Below are 13450 nucleotides of genomic sequence, written 5' to 3'. Positions count from 1 at the left end.
ATCGTACCTCGCACAATGCCACATGAAAGTCACTCTGGAATAACAGCTGTTTAAAGCTGAGAGTGACCTCAGGGCTCACACACTTCAGAGGCATACTTCACAGAGAAGAAATGGGCTGGGAGCATCAACTGCTTTGCTTATGGCTTTTACGACCGGGGCCAGGACATGCTGACCTTCAGCCATTTTTCCTCTGGAAATTTCAGTCTTTATGACACCGCATACCAATAAACCTACTGTGACAGAACCAACCTCATTTCACAAGAAGCTTCATAATCATTAGCCTATTGAAGCTTCCAGGGACGAACGTTACCATAAAGGCCCAATAGTTTACACTCAAAAGTCTAAATGAGCCCACGAGGTCATGTAAATGAGGTGGGTTGGTCTGGTGGGGACTGTGGTTGATTGGCTACCACATGCCCTATCTAAAGCAGGCAGTCAAATATGACCTTAAGGGTATGTCGACCAGGGTAGCCATGCCTTCTGATTTTCTCAGAAATCCAGATTTGTATATGAACTCCCCAGATTTTTAAATGCTGGCCACTCATGCTTCAATGTTTCATATATTATGTTAGGCTAAGCAAGATCTGTCTGTAAATGGGTTTATCTTCTAGCTTGTGGCATAGATGTATAAAGTCTAGCCTGAAAATCAGAGCCTCAGAGTCGTGGCTGGTGCTGGTGCCCATGTATTTCCATGCATGGCAACTGACAGCTTCCAACGCCAACTAGGTTTGAGGGCTTTCTCACTCCACTGCTCTGGCGCCTGCTCGACCATCGAGGGACTGGCAGAGGTGCTGAGGACATAACAGCCTCAGGGAGAGCTGCCCTCACACACTGACAGATGGGAACTGGTGGGTGAATACCACAGTTCTCTCACCCCTCGATTGGAATAATTCTGAGGTTTGTTCCACACTGTCTCCCAGATCTCCCCAGCGGGATGGAGCCTTAGTTGCCCGGAGTGTAAACTATTTGATAATTCACCCTTCGTTGGCTGCCTTCCCTTACCTGTCTCACTTCCCCACTGCCCCGTCCCATCCGTGCTTCCTGGGATCACATTCCAGATAAATTGCTTGGGCTTAAATCCTTGTCTTGGAGTCAGCTGCAGGAAGAACTCAACCTACAGACACCATAAACCTGAAATTGTTTTAGTGTGATGTTTTTTGTTTCATTTTTAATTTGTATTTCCCTCTAGTAATGAAAGATGCCAGGGCTAAAATCTATAAAAAGTTCACAACATAGTCTAAAGTCCCATCTACTCTGGTATTCTGATGTTGTTAAAATTCACAACATAGTGCTGGGCCTGCTGCCCTCTTGCATAATGAAGCCATGCTATAGAAACAAATGCTCACCTAAAAATAGAATCCCTTATGTCTACCAGCACAGTAGTTAGTTTCTCAGCACAGCAACTAGTTCTGCCCCATAAACTTTTCACTGAGGCATTCACTTCAAACGGGTGCACTGCTCACCACACTGCACTACAATGTCTTCAGTACGGAGTTTTGCACAATGTTGAAGAGAGATCTAATGCAAAAGCACTCTCTCATTACAACCCATGTTTCCTATAGAAAACGGAATGGAAAACCAAAAATTCTAATGGGAGAAACACGAATGTCACCACTTTCAACTGTATGATGTTGAGGTGATTAAATCACAAGCTTCCTGTCACACCTGTATGTGATCTGGTTCCCTCTGGGTTCCCTGTGGATTTATGTGACAATAAAAGAAGGGTTCTCACAAAAGAATAAGAAATGACATGATGTTATCATTTAACACGATGTTATCTGCTTTTCTGTCCCTAACACAAATTTAAGATATAAAATCATTTTCCCCCTTCCCCACCCCCGCCCGCTTCCCAGTCCAAAATCATTTTTAAAACTACATTTGCCTATTCAAGAGTGTAGCTCATTTAATTAAATATGGAATTCAAACAGTACCTTGGTCTAATAAAGGATCTAAAACATAAACATAAAGGTTAATAAGCAAGGCTTGAATTCTGAGGACACGTTCAGGACAGATAAAACAAATAGCTGATACCCAGAACATTCGGGGAATAGAAAATTAAACACATTTTCATTACTGAATATAACAAAAAATATCTATTTTGACTCAATCTTAGATATTGAGAATCTTTCCAAAAACTGCTAGCAATTTCCTGCCTTCCTAAGTACAGTATAGGGAATATTACTCAATCATAGCCAAATAATTCAGAATCTTGTAGAGTCTCTGGGTGCTCAAGCTGAGTATTACTTCTGATAGAAATTAGGCCACAAACAGGAAAGGCCGAGTGAGCACATCCTCTCAGGAAGTTTACGGAATTAATTTGTGATGTCAGCTTGCTTGCTATCAGTGTTCACCTTGGCTGCACATTAGAATAAAAAAAGGAGCTTTCAAAAAAAAAGTCCAATGTCTTGTCCACACCACACTGCAATTAAATCACGCTCTCTGGGGGTAGGGCCCAGGCATCAGCATTTTTTAAGTTCCCCAGGTGATTTCAACGTGAAGCCCAAGATGAGAATCACTTCATACCGGTTGCCTCTTCCTCCCAAATGTAATATGTCTATTGAAGTTTCTTTTCAGACAGATCTAATGGGGGGACAAAATCTCACAGGGAAACTTAATTTTGCACATTAAACAGGTCCTTTAAAAAAGCAAAAACTTAAAAGCCAGGACACACAGCCAGACTGCCCGCGTTCTACTTCTGCCTCTGCTATTAATCAAGTGGATGACCAGGGGTCATTGCTTAACCTTTGTGTGCATGATCTGACCTCATAGGTTTATGGAAAAGATTGTGTGTGTACATGTGTGTGTACATATGTATCAGAACAGTGCCTGGCATGCAGAAAACACCATATATGTTTGCTGTTATTGGTGATAATGATAATAAAAACAAAAATTTAAAGGTATGTGCAAAATTAATTAGAATGCATTAAAAAATTATTAGTGAACACCAACTTCCAAAAAACTGGTTGTTCAAAGTGTGTGTATTTGCCTTTTTAAATTATTTAAACAAAAGAAATTATGATAAACATGAAAAATTGTAAAAATAATTATATTTTTATTTTAGCTTTATTATTGTGATAAATGCTTAAATGCCTCAACTGTCCATCTAGAATGTTTTTGTTTATAAAAGCTTTATTCTTTGTTTTAAATTTGTTTAAATTTTTCAATTACACTTGACATAAAATGTTAGATTAGTTTTAGGTGTACAACATAGTGTTTAGATATTTATATAGCTTACAAAGTGATCTCCCCAATAAACCTCATACCCATCTGACATCATACATAGTTACAATATTATTAACTACATTCCCCATGCTATACTTTCCATCCCCGTAATTATATTTGTAAATGGCAATTTGTACTAACCAAAAGAAAAAAACAGTCTTGTCCTGATCATTAAATATAGAAAGAACTTCACAAAGACCCCATCAGTAGGATCAAACAATCTTAGATTGGCATGAAAATGAACTAGAGAACCGAAAATGCTCACTCTAACTACATTTGTAATTCAAACAAAGGAGCATGACATTATGTCAATACCAAGTGTCTGGGAATTCTATTAACTACAAAGCAAATGAGTTTTCCATATAACAGGAAATAAAATTATGAACAATACACACATCCCTCTGCACATCCCTCTAACCCAGTGTCTCAAACTAATTTTGCTATCAAAAGGTACAAACGTCCCATTATAATAGCTTCAGAGCATGGAAAGCATTCAGTGTAATTTCTCTCAAGACTAGGAACAGCTAAATATAAGCAACTCAAAAAACTGAGGCATAATTTAGTAATGAAATTACATTAGGAGTAATATATTTTGAATTAAAACCGGTGAGTATTATACCTTTCTACACTCTGCTTACAGTGCATTCAAATAAGCACTGCTATTGTTCTTCGCATGATAAAGTGCTGTGATGGTGACATGAAAATCATATTAATGCACCCTAATACTGATTCCGAAGAAACTGCAATGATACCATTATTAGAAATTCTACTAAAAAAAAAATCACATGAATCCAACCTCCAGGAAGAACTTGTAAAAGATTCCACTCTGATAAGATTTCTTGTTATGTTGCATCTACATAGCCTAAGCAATCATAACATTTGGTTATCTTACACGAGCTGGAATTTATTGAGGCAAAAACTCTGGGGCTTATGCCAGTCTAAAGAAGATAGTGTTGAGAATAAATGGAGTTTAATCTGGAAGTGGATTTGATGAGGAGAGAGATCTGTTCCTCAGCAATTAGACAGACTGCTGACTATCAAAATTATGCTAAAATACACTAAAGGTTTATTGTCTAAAGATCTATCTAGCACATACGAAGGAGGGGCAGCTGCCTGATTCCAATATAGCTGTGATAATCCTAAAGTGATTATCTAAGAAAAAAAACACAGACAGTCATGTTGGAGTCCAATTCTTCTTGTGAATAATATCACTTTCTCCTATCCAAGAACTTTAAATCATCATGAAGCTTATTCCATAAGATACTTCAAGTTCTCAAGGGTCCAAAAAAAACTTTCACCTAGGATGGACTATTTAATAGTGAGTTATCGTAAAAGGAAGTCTTCTACACAATAAATCCATTCTTTTGCCTCCCATCACTCTGTTCCCGAAACATGAGCAAATACATAAACATCGTGTTTGCCCAAACAGATCTAAGCTTCAATGCTTTAGATCAAAAGACCACACACAGCACATTCTAAACAGAAGTCACTATTACCTTGAGGAAGAAAAAAAAATGGATTTAAAGATATATGTAAACAAATGGTCAGCTAGCTTTCAAAACAGCATAATTGTGGTCCCTCACAATTAGTGAGGGACTAATTGTTTAGTCAGAGACTAATTGTTTAGTATATACCAATAATAAAAGCAACCACAATGGAGCTTCAAGGCATTATGCTAAATGAAATAGGCCAGACACAAAAAGACAGATACGGCATGGTATCACTTATACATGGAATCTAAATAAATAAATAAATAAATAAATAAATAAATAAATAAATAAATAAATAAAAATCAAATCTACTTATAGAAACAGGGTAGAAAAGTGGAAAAGTGGTTGCCAGAAATGTAGGAGTCGGGGGAAGGGAAAGTTTTGGTAAGAGAGTACAAACTTTCAGTTATAAGATAAACAAGGTCTGAGAACCTAGTCTATAACGTGACTATAGTTGATAACGCTGTATTTATTGTATAACTGAAATTTGCTGAGAGTAGAACTTCAATGTTCTCACCAAAAAAATGATAAATATGTGAGGCAATGGATGTGTTAATTAACTAGTTGGGGAATTCTTTCATAATGTATACATATATCAAATCATCACATTGTGCACTTTAAATATCTTAGTTTTGTCAATTATACCTCAAAAAAATGAAATTTAAAAAATAAAAGAAAAATTTACGATTTTTTTTTAAAGCTACCACAAAGGACTGAGAGTTTACAAACAAACAGGCATTGTGCAGGACACTGCATGTATCACGTTTGGCAACAACAATAAAAAGCAATACCTCATTTTACAGATGATGAAACCAAGACTCAGATTATTAAAGATATTCTCCAGAGTGACTCACTTAATTTGAGGTAGAGCCAGAACTCAAAACCACATTCAACTTCAAACCTGGTTTTCTTAACCACTTTCCTGCCTCCCAAATTAGGATTTTTTTAAGAAAACTGCCCTGGCTTAAACAAAAGTATTCACCTAGTACAGGGGTCGGCAAACTGCAGCTCTTTGGGTACGTACATGTGGCTCTGAAGTAAAATCGAAAATGAAAATAAAACTATCATAGTTTCATTTATAAAATTTTTAAAGGATATTATTCAGATAATGGTGATTTCATTTGTTGTATAGGTCTTGCAAAACTTCGAGGGATAGGATTGGCTCTTCGGTCTCAAGTTTGCTGACCCCTGACCTAGTAGGTTCCAGTGCATCTTATCAAGAAATCCTTGTAATACCCTCAATTAGGAAGCATCTATATTAAGTTGTCAAGCATTAAACACCTTTATTAAGCAGTTCATAGACATGAATTCTAGTAAAATTAGTTTATTTTAAAGGTGGTCCCAGGATACATCAGGAGGAGGGAATCAAGACAAGAAGGGAAGGAAATGCACAAAGGGTGTGTTTTCCAGCCAGTTACCACTGTGGGTAAATGGCCTTAATCCACTGGAGAGCACTGGGGAAAGACATAAACTGTGTACCTTTGAGTCTTCCCACCCAAGCAGTGAGGGAGCTGTGGTATTTACCCATCAAACTCCTTGGGCAGAGTTGGGTGTTAATTTCCAGACACTTTCAGAAGTGGTATTGGTGGTAAAGTGAGCTCTAGCAACCAGAAAAAGCAAAGGAATGGATGTAAGTGCTGACCACTAGACTCCAACCTATGGCCTCTGGAGTGGTAAGGATTTCAGTATGGATTTCATGCTGTGTCTGCTGTAGCTATGCATTTCTTCAATAACCGTAAAAGAAATTCAGGGAGGGGAAAAGACTTAGTCCATAGGTGCCGCTGATCAGTGGGCAATGATTGGTGTATTGTTCCAGGCCAAGCAACGATCCCAGTCCTCCAAAAGCAATCCTCACATGCGTTTTGCATTTTTCGAAGGTAATTTCAGTTATCGTTTCACATTTTGGGGGAATCTACCAAATAAAAATGAACAGAGTTCACCTTCTTAATTTATAGCACCATCGTTGCACTCAATCTACTGTTGAGCATCCTGCCCCATTTACCATACACAGGAAAGGTCAATATTGATGTTTCTGGGATATACTAGAGAAGAGTGTCCAAAAGAGGAAGCCCCACTGCTAAAGAATGATTAATGAAATGGGTGGTACCCAGTGGCTCTTTATGGAGGCCAGACTCTTTTTTTAATAGGATATCACTAGATTTTCTTGTAGAAGTTTAGAATGCATCATTTAAAACATTTTTGAACCCTCTGGACTCTTATACTGAAAAATGTCACTGTGGTTTATGTAAATATTTATTTATTTATTTATTTATTTATTTATTTATTTTTAGCTGAGCCATCCTGCCACCTGTTGGCAGCTCAGCAGCAGCTCAGCTCGGGCCGGGAATCGAACCAGTGACCCTGTTGCTCAGAGCTTGCACTCTTAAGCGAGCTCTTAACCAGCTGAGCCACTCGGCCAGCCACTGTAAATATTTAATTTTAAACTTTGCTTTCTAACTCCACAAAAAAATTTAAGATTGCCATTAGAGAATGCAGTCTATAGTTGCTATTAATAGAAATTTAATCATCACTCTGTACAAGGATCTCAAATGGCATCTCATGTAAAATCACAGGCCAGCACAAGATGGCAGATGGAGCAGATGGTAGAGCCCATCCCTCGTGTCCTGAGTTCCTAGAAATGACTGAATATGCCGCTATAAACTTAGGTCTACAATCTAGGATCATGGGTAAACAGGAAGGCTTGCACTTGTTGAATCAGAAAGTATAAAAGGTAGATGATAAATGGTATAAAAATGAAGTAAATAACGACAGTAGTGCCCTCAGGCATTAAAACATAAGAGTCTATCTATGGGCCCTCAAACCAGGTGGTAGAGATGTCAGCATTAGGATCGAAATGGAAGCATCAACTGAGGTCAACCTGCCATCTCAGCTCACTTCTCCCATGTCCTCCGCTCTCTGAGCTAGAAGAAAGCCAGAGGAGAGGGTGCTAGGTAGCATAGCTGGCTCCAACCAGAGAGCCACCAACACTCAGTACTGACTACCCACTTAGAGCCTCACCTCACACCAGTCCACAAAGTACATTATGTGATTGCTATGGTTTGAATGTTTGCCTCTCTCTCCAGATTCATATGTTGAAAACCTAATGCCCAAGGATGGTTTTAGGAGGTGGGGCCTCTGATAGGCAATTAGGCCCTGACAGCAGAGTCCTCATAAACGGGATCAGAGCCTCTATAAAAGAGTCTCCCGAGAGATTCCTAGCTCTTTCCACATGTGAGGATACAAGGAGGTCTGCATCCTGGAGGATGGCCCTCACTCGACCCTGGAGGCACCCTGATCTTAGACTTCCAGCCTCCAGAACTGTGAGATATAAATATCTGTTATTTGTAAGCTACCCAGTCTGTGGTATTTTGTTAACATAGCCCAAATGGACTAAGATAATTTTACATGGATTAAAAACCTAAATTAATAAGATTGATGGCAATAAGGCTGGTAAATAAGAAAGGCCTCAAATAAAGCAAAAAGAAAAAAAAGTTGAAATGTGAATACATCAAAGTTGAAAATGTCAAGTCATCTTTTGTCATGCATTAAGTTAAAAGTTAAGAAATTAAGACAAGCCACAGGCAGGAAGAAAGTATTTGCAACATCTATTAAGCTAAGGGAGTAATATCTAGAATACACAGCGAACTCGCAACACAAAGCAAAGGATATAAATAGGTAACTGAGGTAAGAGAAAACAGAAATGGTCCATAAATGTATGAAAATATGCACAGCTTACTAGGAAATCAGGCAATAGTGAATTAAAACAAAGAGATACAATGGTTGCATCAGATTGCAAAAATTAAAATATTCCTTAATAGTGCTGGTGGAGCTTGAGGGAACAGTTCCTCTCACATAAGACTGGCAGGATTATAAAATGACACAGCTATTAAATAAAATTTAGGATATGTATAGCCTTCAATCAGCAATCGTACTTCTGAGAATTTACCTCAGGGAAACTCTGACCCATATACCCAGAGAGGGATACATATTATTATACTTTATATTATAGGACTGTTTTCTATAGCCCAAAATTAGAAATAAACACCAAAAGGCCATCAAGAGAAATTTTTACTCTTTTAATAAAATTTAGTAATCCATTCCATGAGACATGAGAGAGCAATTTAAAAGAACGAGGTAGATACACTTGTTCTTCCATGAATAGTTCTTTAAGACATCTGTAAAGTGAAAAGCAAGTTTGTGGAACAGTCAAAATAATATGATTTCATTTAGGATACAAATGGATATAAACAAAACAAAATGAAATATTTCCATAGCTAATGCATGTACAACTTCATTAAAAACGAGACCTTGAAAGATACCATGAAGCTATTACCAGTAATTGATTCTGGAAAGAGGACTAGGATTGGGGTCAATGGTTGGGAGGGGTTAAGGACATTTATACTACTTGACTCTCTTACACAAGGAACATGTTTGCTCATTATCTGCAAAATTGGAAATAAATAAAATCAGTAACAAAAAGAGAAAGGTGTAGAAGTCCTTCATTTAAAATGTATAGTATTTTCTACTATTCCTTTTAAATTTAATTATGTGTTCCTCTCCCCCTTCCCCAAGCTCCTGTTTTAGGGATACAAGGAAGAGTTTACTGAACTATATTGAACTTCCTGGATCTGAGCTAGTAGTGACTCGTTTTATTTTTACACCAACCTTGGAGCAGAAGAAGGGCATCAAGTTGCAAGGCAAAGGTCTACTTTGTTTCATATTCTAGCAGGATAGGTTTTTATTAGCTCTTAACCATTGACCCCTTTTTTCTTCTCTAGCTTTTCTTCCAAAACTATGATGCAGATTTTCTTGTAGTTCACTTGGTTTTCAGGGCTAACACTTTCTGTGTTGGTTTCTGGTTCCCATATGGCATAGCTCCAAAGAAAAGTCATAGCCTAATGGAGACAACCCCTTATGTACTCAGGCTGTGCAGAAGCCCCTTTTCACCCATGATTACAAATAGACAGATCCTCTTCACATAGTATACACTGACATAAGAAAAACACCATGCTTACAATAGTCATCTTCAGAAACTCGTTTTTGCTAATTACAGCTAATAAGATTTACAGAGCCAACAATACAGAGGAAAGAATGATGAAAATTAGTGCAGAGCTGGTACAAAGCATGAACATTTATCCCAGAAGATGATATGCATATTTATCTGCTTCCACCAACCCTAAACATTCTTTCAATGTTTCACCAAAGCACATGTCTGCTACCTCAGAATAACTTGCTAGTTCTGGTTTTTAATTCCTAAATCTATCATCTGAGCTGTCTATCTTCTTTGCCACTTATCACTTCTATGGTGACAAATCAAAGGATGGGGTTAGGGAAGGGAACATGTCATGGTCTAGAGAGGGTGAAATCAGTGACTTGAAATGGGTGGCTCTGGTCCATGGTATAATGTATCTATAACAGGAGAGAGGGGACATGGGTAAGATACTGAGGAAAATGTTAGGATTTTCCTCCAGTGCCATAAAGAGAAAGATCTCGTAGTGATTTGCTTTACTTAAAGCCACTCAGCTCGCCTCTGAGCAGAAGAGGCATCTGATGTTTACCAAATCGAAGCGTTTGGACATAGGCTTCATGGACAAAGGAGAAATGTGTCTAGAAGAAATCGGAAGGGGGAAAAGAGGCTTATTACAATAAGTCCCAAGGCAAGCTTCAAACCAATGGAGAGCACAGTGTACAAAACCAAGGGATAACCTTAAAAGTATCATTTTTTTTCTCTGAGCTATCATCTCTATAATACATGTGATAGATTAACATCACTAAGAGTAATTGTCAGCAAACAATTATTTTAAAGAAACTGGACCTCTAAGTCACATTGTGATTGCACTATTCGACCGGTACCATTAAATGGTCTTATGCAAAAACATGGACTAAAAGCTTGGCGTGCCATCCTCACTTGCGAGCACCATTTATTTCTTCTAGCATACATTTACTCTAATATATCACTTACAGGAGTCCTTCTCTTAGTAGTGGCTGCATCACTCTTTCTGGTTCCAGGACTGGGCTTAAAGCCAGAAGAAAATGACAACCTTGAAAGCATGGAAAGTTTATTTTTTTCCTCAAATCCTCTCATCTTTTGGATACTGATATATGATCATTGACTAAAATCTAAGCCTCTAAGCTCTGATATGTGGCTGACGAATGACTTAGGTATTTAAAAAGTGAAAAATAAAATTTACCATTGCTGGAAGATTAATATCTATGAAAAAATAATAAAGAGATAAAAGGAATTGCTACATTATTTGTTTCACTTGGTCATAAATAGCATTACAACCAAGAGAAAATGGTTAGTATAAAAAAACGGAAAGAAATTTTCCTACATTTGAAAGAAGCCTGAGTCAAAATACTAGCTAGGTTCACAGTACAATAGAGAAGCATCAAAGAGACTTCAGTTCTAAACCTTTTCTCCTTCTTAAGCAAAGAAATATTTATGATTGGTCTTAGAGGGGAGCTTAACTGAGTTGCCATGAATTATTTAAAAACCCCAAAATACCTTCTGTTGCTTTTATGGAAGCTTGATTTACCAGTTGAAAAATCAAACTGACAGTTTAGTCTCTCATACAAATACTCGACCTTTTAAAACGCTCTAGCATTATAAATATATCTTTCATGAATATAGCTTCAGCAGTTCTAAAAATAGCCTTTAGGAGGAAAAAAAACCTCTTTCAAGCCATTGTTTTATACATAACAGCAGGAAACCAAACAGAACGTCAAAGCCAAAGTGATTAACACACTCAGTAATAAACATGAACACTAAGGATGAAATCTTACTCAAATACCTTTTTTTGACATTACTTGGGGTCTATGATGTAGCCCCACACCTGTGGCCAGAGATGATTCCAGGGCAGCCACATTCAGAAAGTAACTGTTGGGTCAGGAGCCTAAAATTTGCTTTGTGCATGAGGTGTACACAGCCCCATTCAGGACTGACCCTGAGGCCCAGGTTTACTTTCCAGCACCCTAAAAGCTTCCCCCAGGCTCCACCCCAACCCCAAACACTGGACAGGGCTAGTTCCATACCACTTCTCACAGGTGAAATCCAGGTTGCCCAGAAAGCAGAAGGTGAGACTGACACACTCCAGTGACTTTGGCTATAGGGACCTAACGTGGGGATGTGAAAAGGCTAACAGCACCTTATAATCTGGTGCCAGGTACTCTATTGATTTCAACATGGCACTCTCAATAAAGCCTATGCCATGTCTCCAAGTATCAGATCTTATAGGACCAAAATATTCTGGGTTCCATGGTCTCATAGGTTCAAGTACAGAACCATGGCATTGTCTCTTGAAATAATAACCACTTTATATGAATATTCTGGTCTAACTGCCCATGAAACTCCAAATCAATCTTATGATGTGCAGACATTCTACTTTTTAATAATTCAATATGGAATCACCTCAATTGGTTTCATAATAGATGACATCCGAAATTTATGATATGGTAGACAGAATTTCTTCAGGGACGAAATTTCTGAAAAACTGAATGTATAAGCTAAAGGAATCTTATTCTTGATTTTCTGATGTGAACAAATAATCAAGTCCAAACTCCAGCTGAGAGTGGGAGAGCCCTTTATAAGCAGCAAAGGAGAGAAGGAAAAGGGAAGCCAAAGCCACAGTCATTAAGGTCAAAAGTGTTTTCTCATCATTTTTCATTCTTTATCATTAGAGTTGGAGGGGGGACTTAAATCAGTACTACTGGCTAATTTTCTTCTACAACAAATATAATCCACATTCGCATGTTCTTCTTCTGAAAACACCAATTGTCCTAGGATTTAGCACACCTAATATTTCAGACTAGCATCCTTGGAAAAGCCTAACATTTTGACTGGAAATATACTTTTTTAATATTAATAGGATCTTTAAGTAAGTTACAAAGGGTCATATAAAATGGATATACTTATATACAATAAATAAGATAAATACCTTGCAAATCAGCAACCAACTGGAAAATGTAAGAAAGACAAATATCATTTCTTACCTTGTTTTGATCTGTCCAGTAAAAGAAAAATCCCTGAGGGTCAGACCTCAAAATAATTGGAGTGACGATAGTGGAGTCCTAGAAATGTAAGAAAAAAACATGTATATCAATATGTATCACTGTATAAAGTCCTACCCATGAGTTACTTAACAAGTAATAATATTGAGAGTTTCTGAAAGATCATTGATTATTAATAAAATTTTCAAAAAAAATAGACATGGCACATGGTACAGGAAACAATTTGGGGAATACAATCAATAATGTCATAAATATTTTGTAGGGTGTCAGATGGGCACATGTCTTATTAGGAAGACCACTTCATGGAGGGTGTAGATGCCTGACCATTGCACTGTATACCTGAAGCTGAAGCTGAATAATATTGTATGTCAACTATAATTTAATATATGTATGTAGTCATGGTATATGGAGTATAGTATAGGGAATTGAGTCAATGGAATTGTAATAGATATATACGATGTCAGAGTGGCAATAGATTGGGGGAGAGGGGTTATCACTTTGTGAGGGGTGAAATGTATAACTATTACATTGTTTTGTACACCTGAAACTAATTAAAAAAATAAATAATAAATAAATAAGGGAATACAAAAAAGTAAAAAAAAAATAAACAAGGCATCTTTAATGTCACAGGATTATTAATCACATTAACTCAGGTACTTTACTAATAATTATAGTATTTTTACATGACTGGTAAAGGAAAAGTCCAGTGATGTATGTATTAATTGATTAAG

General features: G+C 37.4%; 1 protein-coding gene across 1 annotated transcript in view; it reads right to left on the bottom strand.

Annotated features, from left to right (window-relative positions):
• The window catches only part of LOC109383830 (1-phosphatidylinositol 4,5-bisphosphate phosphodiesterase beta-1-like), a gene marked incomplete at its 3' end in the record, with an annotated part of 254704 nt that overhangs the window by 220969 nt on the left and 20285 nt on the right, over positions 1 to 13450 (bottom strand). Inside the window, exon 2 of the mRNA XM_019644598.1 lies at positions 12702 to 12779. Coding sequence (XP_019500143.1) covers positions 12702 to 12779 — 78 coding nt within the window. The remainder of the gene's footprint in view (positions 1 to 12701; positions 12780 to 13450) is intronic.

Source organism: Hipposideros armiger, unplaced genomic scaffold (assembly GCF_001890085.2).
Source record: "Hipposideros armiger isolate ML-2016 unplaced genomic scaffold, ASM189008v1 scaffold_89, whole genome shotgun sequence".
In the NCBI taxonomy this organism is placed as follows: Eukaryota; Metazoa; Chordata; class Mammalia; order Chiroptera; family Hipposideridae; genus Hipposideros; species Hipposideros armiger.
The sequence above is the reverse complement of the archived record's forward strand: the minus strand, read 5'-3'. Positions and strand labels throughout refer to the sequence as shown.